This window comes from Camellia sinensis, chromosome 7, assembly GCF_055761805.1.
Source record: "Camellia sinensis isolate YWXY chromosome 7, ASM5576180v1, whole genome shotgun sequence".
In the NCBI taxonomy this organism is placed as follows: Eukaryota; Viridiplantae; Streptophyta; class Magnoliopsida; order Ericales; family Theaceae; genus Camellia; species Camellia sinensis.
Window position 1 is genome coordinate 89,975,946 of NC_138967.1, and position 10,427 is coordinate 89,986,372.

At 40.2% G+C, this 10,427-nt stretch overlaps 1 protein-coding gene across 1 annotated transcript; it reads right to left on the reverse strand.

Moving 5' to 3' along the window:
* Positions 1-993: 993 nt before the first annotated feature.
* LOC145795940 (uncharacterized) lies at positions 994-10,139 on the reverse strand. Its single transcript, XM_082880890.1, has 7 exons — positions 9,210-10,139; positions 7,103-9,101; positions 6,902-6,976; positions 4,604-4,728; positions 4,428-4,478; positions 2,340-2,643; positions 994-1,379 (listed from the first exon to the last, which is right to left on the reverse strand). The coding sequence occupies exons 1-7, from the start codon at positions 10,137-10,139 to the stop codon at positions 994-996; spliced, it is 3,870 nt and encodes a 1,289-aa protein (XP_082737016.1).
* Between the last annotated feature and the right edge of the window lie 288 nt (positions 10,140-10,427).

The following is a 10,427-nucleotide window of genomic DNA, read 5'->3' on the forward strand; positions in this document are numbered from 1 at the left end:
GAGACACCTAAAGAACAGATGGGAGTGGTTTTCCTCAGGAGCACAACATAAAGGGCAGCTAGGGCTCGTAAGAAGACCAAAGATTTGGAGTCTATCCCCAGTGTTAAGTCTCTCATGGATAGCCAGCCACACAGTGAAACTAACCCTAGGGATAACAGGAGGACCCCAAATGAGATTAGACCAAGTAACCTTTGGGCCCTTGTCCCTCCAGCATTCCCAAGCAAAGTGAATAGAAAAGGAGCCATCAGCAGTCAAACTCCACACAGGAATATCAGGGGAATCAAGGGAAGGTTTAAGAGAAGGAGGAGTGGCAGCAATCCATTCCTGTATCTCCCAAGAGTTAGGAAAAGGCCAATTCCAAGACTCATTTGAGATAATTGAACTAACCTTAGAATTGTCAGGAAGGTTGGTATCATATAAAATCCTAGGACCATACCGAAGCAAAAACGAACCAAAGGGATGCCAGTTATCATGCCAGAGGAACACATTTTCACCATTACCAAGTTTGAATTTGATAATAGGGAAAATTAAATCCCTAAGCGATAAAAGTTTCCTCCAAACCCAGGATGGATCACTGGGCATCTTAATACCCCAAAAACTCTTACCCTTAAGTAAGTAGGACTTAACCCATTGACACCACATAGAACATTCCCCACCCGAAAACAAATACCAAACATGTTTGGCTATAGCCGCTTTATTCCAAACCTCCATATCCTTAAAACCAAGCCCACCCTCATTTTTTTTTTTTTTGCAAATATGCTTCCAAGCAATTTTAGAACTATGCTTTTTCAGAGGAAAGATCTGAGCAGATTTTCAAGGTCACGGATAACCCTCTTAGGAAGAATAAAAATAGAAGACCAATAAACTTGCATCGAGAAAAGAATAGACTGGATGAGTTGGGCTCTACCAGCATAAGATAGCAATTTACTGGTCCAGCTTTTGATCCTTTTAGTCATCCGATCAACCAAGGTTTGGCAGTCAGACGCTCTAAGCTTAGTGGTAATCAAAAGGCACACCCAAATATTTCACAGGGAGGGAGCCCTCAGTGAATTTGGCAATTTGCAAAATGTTAGCTTTAAGCTCACTACTACATCCGGAAAAATAAATATTACTCTTATTAGGATTAGGAGTGAGACCGGACAAGTTCCTAAATTCCTCCAAACCTTGCATGATGAGATGAACAGTCCCCGGATCCCCTTTACAGAAGATCATAAGGTCATCAGCAAAACACAAATTAACAATCTTAGTCTTCTCACATCTCCAATGGAACTTAAAAAGGGGGTTTCTAGATTTTTCAGCAAGAATTCTAGCCAAAACCTCCATAGCCAACACAAAAAGATAAGGGGACATAGGGTCTCCTTGCCTAAGGCCCCTAGCCCCTTTAAAGTACCCATGAAGACTACCATTAATTGTTGCTTAACGATAGTAGGCTAACCGAAGCACCTCGCTTAAGGTTTTCTTAGTCACTTAAGTGTTCAATTCTCGAGACCAAAAGGACGAATATGAATTCCCTTCGATTTTTTTTTTTTATTTTTCATTCTTTTCTCTAACTTTCTTTTCTACCTTTGAAGAAGAATGTTTCTATCCAACTTTCTCCGTCACTAATTAGCTGAGGCCAGTAATTGTTTCATTAGCTGAAGTGGCCAAGTTTAACTCAAACTGACCTTGTTTAGCCTCCAAGAAAGCGAACTTTCTAAGTAAATGTAGGTTAACGGTATTAGTTTAATACAAGCACCTCATTTTATCTTTTCTAAAGTCCAAATGGTTGAATTTGAATTTCCTTTTACATTCTTCCGATTTCTCCTTCTGCTCTCTAACTTTCTCTTCCAAAAGCAAACCAAAACAAGCCGAATGTTACTCTCTAACTTTATCCGTGCTTCACCTTCCTTCTCCATTTTGTTGTGGGAACTAATTAGCTCGGACCACTAATTGTTTCATTAGCTTAAGTGGCCAAGTTTTTTTTTTTTTTTTTGGGTGAATAAGACATAAAATAAAAAAGACAGAGAACTACACAGCTACAAGGGGCATACCCCAGGACCTAACAGAAAACTATACAACCGAAGAGAGAACACGAAAAAACCAGCCAACTAACAAGGATCAAAACCGGCTGCCAAAATTAAAATAACGAAAAAACAATACATAGAAGAAAGGAAACCCCAGAAGGATATGTGCATAGGCCGCATACGTACGAATGAGGTCCATGAACACATCCAATCGATAACCCAAAGCTGAATCAAAAAAATCAGTCCACACATACGACACAACCAGAAGCAAACACCGAACTAATAACCCGGCACATCCCGCACGGGTAGGCCAAAAAAATATCATCACATTAATACCGTCTAATATCCAACCACAGAAATTCAATACAGGAATATAAAATAAGAAAAGACAAGTGTCCACAAAGGCGCTACAAGCAGCCATCAACACAAACCAGTAACCTCTGTCACGCAATCTGCCAAACAACTTAGTGTCAACAAACCAGCAGTCATCAAGAGAAGTAAAGATTGTCCTCTCCATGCAACTGCAACAGACCTTAATCATTGTAGTAAACCCCAAATCTGAGAAGCCAGGAGCTTTCGAAACACCAAGTCTGCAGTCCCCAAAACCTGGACACCACTGTCGACCCATACAACCCAAGACCTGCTCATACATTATAATAGACCCTGTAAGAACAGACATAAGTAAGTACCTCCAGCAGATAAGATACAATCTACTAGGAATTAAAACAGAAACAGTGCCCTCTATATAGGATCTCACACCACTCGACCCACAATTTAGGGGCTCACACCACTCGACTTGTGCTTCCTTAACCTGCAAATAAAGAAATATAATATATATTCTTTTTTTGGGTGAATAAGAAATATAATATATATTAACATTAGAAAAATATGGTGACTGAATACACTCAACCCTCATGTGAAGTGAATAATTTTAACTCCTCTCATACACTTAACCCTCATGTGAAGTGGCCAAGTTTAACTAACACTAACCTAGCTTAGCCTCCAAGAAAGAGAATTTCCGGACTGATTGTAGCTTAATATTTTAGTTTAACTTAATCACCTCATTTAAGGTTCTCTAAATCATCAAAGTGTTGAATTCTCAAGTCCAAAACGATGCATTTGAATTTCTTTTGATTTTCTTCCTATTTCTTTTTCTTTTCGCTAACTTTCTATTCTTGCTCTCACGCATAATGTTTCTCTGTAACTTTCTCCATCCTTCTCTATTTTGTCCTGGGAACTATGTGGATTAGGCCACTAATTGTTTCTTTTTTTGGGTGGGTAAGTCATAAATTAAAGACAAAGTTTACACATTTACAAGGGGCATACCCCAGGTAAAACAAATCTGCACACCCCCAAAAAAGGGGAAGCTAAAACAAATAACTAATTTAAAACCAAATAAAACCTAAATAAATTCAAATTTGTCCACATATCAAACCCCAAATATCCAAAAACTATCATACAAGACAATAGATGAATACTTGAGAAAGATATATGGACAAATATACAAAAATAAAGAAACCAAAATAACAAAACACGGAGTCAAACAGAAACCAAACAAAATAAATGCTGGTTGTGAACAAATCGTGGCTGACAAAATTCGAAGATCACGACTAGCAGCAATTTCAAAAAGCATCCCACGTGAGAAGTTATCCCACACACGCAAAAGTCTTCCCCATGTATCAATCTGCTAGTAGACTACAGTTAGCCCAAAAGGGTAATCATGTCGGCCCCACTTGCAGACCAAATACATGCATCACCAAACCCACAAAAAGAACAAACCCACGAGAAGCAAAGCTCAGTGGGCCACAACCAACTATATTTATATATATATATAAATATAAAGTTGACAACCTTCAACTATTTCGGCCCAAAAAACACGCTACAGCACAACATGCTGCATCATCAACTGACAACCTCTATAGCAGCTACCATTTACAGCACAAAAACAGCTGTATGCAGAGAACCTGCCATCACCATCAACCCATGCCAAAAGAAGCGTGACTCCACACATCACCATAACCAAGAACAACCCGCGCATGGACGTGCACCACATGGTGAGTTTCAGCAACCATCACCGGTGTAGCAACGGCGCCAAAAAACACCACATCTGCGTGGACCGTGGGCCACCATCCACGTGATTGGCATAGCGCGTGGACTATACACATCTGCACCAGATTATTTCCAAAGAGGACGGCACCGACGGAGCTTGAAGAACCTAGCACCGGTGACATACCACTGACGATAAAATCGAAAAAAGTCCATCGGACTAACTGTCACGCCCAGCTTACACCGCAGCCCCAACGACGGCGGCTAAACCGAAACTGGACAACAGATGTAGCTCGGAAACAAAAATCAACAACAACCAGACCTGTAGCATCACCTCCTCAGAAAAGTAAACAGTTATCGCCGGAAAAGAAAACACACCACAGATTCACCGGAAAACCCGTCGCCTGGTGAAGAACAGCCAGGCCATCTCTGAAACAGACCCAGCACACTAGGATAGACACCCAACGCTGGTGACACCCCAAAAGAAAAAAACGGCGCCGGAAACCACTTGACCATGGCCGAAATGCATGACCACGGGCCAGGAACACACTCACCGCCAAAGGTGATAAATCCAAAGCCACAAGGCTGGAACATTTCTCCGTAGCAACGACACTAGCAAACCGAACCAACAAGAGCTGGAACAGAGCCCATACCAAAGCCGGAGAAGAGCCCAAACCACCTACAAACTTCACGTGAAGCATATAAACAAATCTCAATATGACCTGTCACCCACCGGAGAGACAGTCCAACCCAAACATGGACTGAAACAGAAACCAGCACATGGACAGAGGTCACCTGAGCTTACTGAAAAAAAACAGAGCATCACTCGGACATGGAAACCCCAACATCTCCAGCGACCCAAAACCATGGATAACACCAGTGAAACAAGTAGAGACCCAGCCTTGCTGAACTGTTAGCCAACTCACCTAGCCGAACCATAGACGACCACATTGGTGGTGACCTAACCCAGAACATAATGCACCGACATGGACACCCACAAGTCACCTGAGTATAACACCAGGCTTAAGGAAACACCCCAAACCAGCCATGAAAATAGCCGATCTAGGAATCCAGAAATGTTGAAACTTCCATGAAAACCGAACATTGATACAAAAGTGCAGAGCAAGAAAACTGCGCACCTCACAGCCGGGGATAACACACCTTGAACCATGCTCACTCACACTCAAAAAGTTGAGTATAAGGAGCTAAACAACTGGCCAGAACAGCACCAGGAAACCACAACCACCGGGGGGAGCTTTCTCTCTCTAGAATCTAGAGAGAGAGAGGCTTTACTTTCTTCCCCTATCACCTCCTAACTCTTGACGCCACTAATTGTTTCATTCGCTTGAGTGGGCAAGTTTAACTCAAACTAAGCTGACTTAGCCTCCAAGAAAAAGAATTTCCTGATAAATTGTAGCTTAACGACATTATTTGAACATAATCACCTCATTTAATGTTTTCGAAATCATCTAAGTGTTGAATTCTCAAGTCCAAAACGATGAAATTGAATTCCCTTTGATTTTCATCCTATTTCTTCTTCTTCTTCTTTTTCCTGACACTCAAAAATAAGGTTTCCCCATAACTTTCTCCATCCCTCTACATCCTTCTCTATTTTCTTTAACGAACTAATTTGCTTAGGCCACTAATTGTGTCATTAGCTTAAGTGGCCAAATTTAACTCAAATTAACCTTGCTTATTAGCCACCAAGAAAGAGAATTTTATGAGTAATTGTTGCGTAACGATACTAGTTTAACTTATGCACCACGTTTAAGGTTTTCTTAGTCACTTCAGTGTTCGATTATCGAACAGGATGAATATATGAGTTCCCTTTGATTTTTTTCTTATTTCTCTTTCTTTTCTCTAACTTTCTCTTCTACCTCTGAAGAAGAATGTTTCTATCCAACTTTCTCTGTCCTTCTCCATCCTTCCCTATTTCATTAGCTTAAGTGGCCAAGTTTAACTCAAACTGACCTTGCTTAGCTTTCAAGAAAGCGAACTTTCTATGTAAATGTAGGTTAACGGTATTAGTTTAATACAAGCACCTAATTTAATCTTTTCAAAATGACATAAATGCTCAATTAAGTAGCCAAGCTTAACTCAAGCTGACCTTGCTTATCCTCCAAAAAAGCAAATTTTCTAAGTAAATATGGAATAGCGGTATTAGCATGACGTAAGCACCACATTTATGCTTTTCTAAACGATGTAAGTGTTCAATTCTAAAGTCCAAATGGTTGAATTTGAATTCCCTTGTACATTCTTCCAATTTCCCCTTCCGTTCTCTAACTTTTTCTTCCAAAAGCAATCCAAACAAGCCCAATGTTTATCCCTAAGTTTCTTCGTGCTTCACCTACCACCCTTCTCCATTTTGTTGTAGGAACTAATTAGCTTAGGCCACTAGTTGTTCCATTAGCTTAAGTGGCCAAGCAAGTTTAACATAGGCTAAGCTTTTTTTGTCTTCAAGAAAGATAATTTTATGAGTAATTGTAACTTAACGACATTAGTTTAACTTAAGGACCTCATTTAAGGTATTCTAAATCATCTAAGTGTTCAATTCTCAAGTCCAAAACGATGAATTTGTATTCCCTTTGATTTTCTTTCGATTTTTTTTTTGGGTGAATAAGAAATAAATAAAACAGAAAGATTTACAAGAATACAAGGGGCGTATGGCCCTAACAACATAACAACAACACAAGCCTCGGCACAAAGCCACCGAAGCCCAAGAAAACACAAGACAAAGAAAAAACACTAAAGCAAGCCTAGAAGCTACATCCGAAAGATCAAGGGAGCCAATTGATTACTAGCCAATCGGTCTGTACAAAAGCCATAACCTAAGATGGATATGGACCTTGTACAAAAGACAAAACTAGCAGCCAATAAAGCACCATCACCACAGCAAACCTCCCTACACAACCCGTAGGGATAGGCACCTGTACCAAATAATTATCATATTGTAGGTAAGCTCACACCACTCAGTCTCTTGCCATCTGCAATAGCATTGGTCGGCTGCATGATTTTGTAAGGTAGATTCCATTTCTCCAAAAACCAATGATCACCTGTAGAAGATTTAATATTTTCCAAAGAAAGAAGCCTACCCCTAACCATTTGGATAATAGAGTTAGTAACAACCTCTTCAGGTTTGTGGACCTTACTAAAAATTCTACTATTCCTCTCCATCCAAATGTGGTAGACAGTGCAGAGAAAAGACAACTTCAGAATCACCACTTTCAAAGAATTACCACTGGTAGATCTAATAGCAAACTCAACAGTGTCCAACCAAGACAGAGAAGGCCAGTTAGCATTACATTTGGCAAGCATGCCACCCCAAATCCTAGAAGAAAATATACACCTAAAAAAGAGATGGGAGTGAGTCTCCTCAGGCGCTTGACAGAAAGGGCAACAAGGATTAGGGACAAGACCAAAAGTTTGAAGTCTATCACCAGTATTAAGTCTCTCATTAATGGCCAACCAAACAATAAAGCTAACCCTAGGGATTAAAGGGGTCCCCCAGATAAGTTTGGCCCAACGGACTTTTGGCCCCTTTTCCCTCCACCAATCCCAAACTGGCTGGATAGAAAAAGTACCATCAGCAGTCAAGCTCCACACCGGAGTATCAGAAGAGCCAGGGGAAGGTAAGAGAGATGAAGGAGTGGAAGAGATCCACTCCTTTATCTCCCAAGAGTTAGAAATAGGCCACTTCCAAGAACAATTAGAGACTATAGAGCTAACCTTGGAACTGTCAGGAAGATTGGTATCATAAAGGATCCTAGGCCCAAACCTATGCCAAAGCGAACTAAGAGGGTGCCAATTGTCATGCCAAAGAAACACATTGTCACCATTACCAATCTTGAATTTGATGAGAGGATAGATTAAGTTCCTGAGAGACAAAATTTTCCTCCAAACCCAAGACGGATCACTAGGGGTCTTAACGGACCAAAAACTCCTGCCTTTGAGCAAGTAAGACTTAACCCATTGGCACCACATAGAGCAATCCCCACCCGAAAACAAATACCAAACATGTTTGGCTATAGCAGCCTTGTTCCAGATTTCCAAGTCCTTAAAGCCAAGGCCACCTTCATTTTTATTTCTGCAAATATACTTCCAAGCAATCTTAGCACTATGTTTTTTCAGCTCAACCCCAGACCAAAGAAAAGATCTAAGAATACTCTCAATGTCGCTAAAGATCTTCTTAGGAAGGATAAAAAGAGAGGACCAATACACCTGCATTGAAAACAAGATAGACTTGATGAGTTGGGCTCTACCAGCATAAGAGAGCAGTTTATTGGTCCAACTTTTAATCCTCATGGTAATTCTCTCAACCAGAATATGGCAATCAGACACTTTAAGCTTAGTAGTGATTAAAGGCACACCAAGGTATCTCACTGGGAGGGAGCCCTCAGTAAATTTTGCAATCTGAAGGATTTCCTCTCTAAGCTCTATACTACACCCCGAGAAAAAAATGTTACTCTTACTAGGATTAGGAGTGAGGCCCGACAGATTCCTAAATTCCTCCAAACCCTGCATGATAAGAGTAACAGTACCAGGGTCCCCTTTGCTAAAAATCATCAGATCATCAACAAAACATAAATTGACAATTTTGGTTTTCTCACATCTCCAGTGGAATTTGAACAAAGGACTCCTAGATTTCTCAGCCAATATCCTAGCAAGGACCTCCATAGCCACCACAAAAAGATACGGGGACATGGGGTCCCCTTGTCTTAACCCCCTAGCCCCTTTAAAATACCCCTGAAGGCTCCCATTAATACAGACCGAAAAAGAAGGGCTCGTGATACAAGCCTTTATCCAGGCGATCATGCAAGGAGGGAAAGCCATAGCTGTAAGAATATCAATGATAAAATCCCACCTCACAGTATCATAAGCCTTCATAATGTCCACTTTCATGGCACACTTAGGAGTAAGAGAACTTCTATGGTAACCTCTCATAATCTCTTGGGACAGGAAGATATTGTCCGAGATCCTTCTGCTTTGGACAAAAGCAGATTGCACAGGATCAATCAGATCAGGGAGAGCCAATTTAAGTCTATTAGCTATGATCTTAGCAATACATTTGTAGATGGTATTACAACAAGAAATGGGTCAATAGTCACCAACATGCGTAGGATTGGGAACTTTAGGAATGAGAGCAATGATGGTACTATTGACCTCAGAAAGAAGTTTACCAGTGTCAAAGAATGACTTGATAGCTAAGGTGACATCCTTTCCAACTATATCCCAAGAACTTTTAAAGAACCCAGCTGAATACCCATCAGGACCGGGGGCTTTGTTGGCTTTTAAAGACCAAAAAACCTCCTTGATTTCAGTCTCAGAAATAGGTTTGGACATCAAATCATATTGAGAAGGAGAGACTTTTTTATGCACCAAAGATTGGATTCTCTCAAAACCATTATACTGATCCACAGCGGGCGTACCAAATAAATTGGTATAGAAATTGATAAAAGAGGTGCGGATATCAGAAATATTAGTAGACCTAGTACCATCACCCATGTCAACACTCAAAATTTTCCCTCTATTGATATTACTCTTCACAGACCTAAAAAAGAATTTGTTATTTCTGTCCCCAAGGCCAAGCCATTGCACTCTGGATTTTTGGAGAGCAAGACTTTCTTCTAATTTACTAAGCTCAATTTTCAAATCTTCTCTCTCCTGAACTTGCAACCCATTACTCACAGGATCTTTATCCAGCTTATATTGAATCAAATCCAAATTTGCCTTAGCAATTTGAACACAAATAGATATGTCACTAAAATCCTTCTTGTTCAAAAGCTTAAGGCTAATTTTGAGTTGCCTAAGTTTTTGACAGACCCTAAACATAAGAACGCCCAGAATATACTGGCCCCAAGTGTTAGAAACAGTTCTTAGAAAATCTGGATGTTGAGACCAGAAATCAAAATATTTGAATGGTTTCTTGAAGGAACTCATTGTAGCACTGATATTGACCACAGCAGGGGAGTGATTAGAAATGCCAGACGGAAGAAAATTGGCATTCGCCTCAGGAAATTTGTCCAGCGATTTTAGTAGCAATATAAGCTCCCTCACTCCTTTTGTTAGCCCAGGTGAATTGGCAACCACCATAAGATAAGTCAGCCAACTTAGAGGCATTCACATAAGAATTAAATTCCTCATTTTCATTTGTCCAATTAGAAGTCCCTCCAATTTTTTCCTGCTGGTATCTAATAGCATTAAAATCACCCAGAAAAACACAAGGAGCTTTAGATTTTTAACACGGGAAATATCATACATAGATTCAAAAAAAACCTTTCTCAGAGTGTGCTTATTTTCAGCATAGACAAAAGTTGCATAAAATATTTCATTGGAAGCCAATTCAACAACTTTACACAAAATATGCTAATTAGACATAGA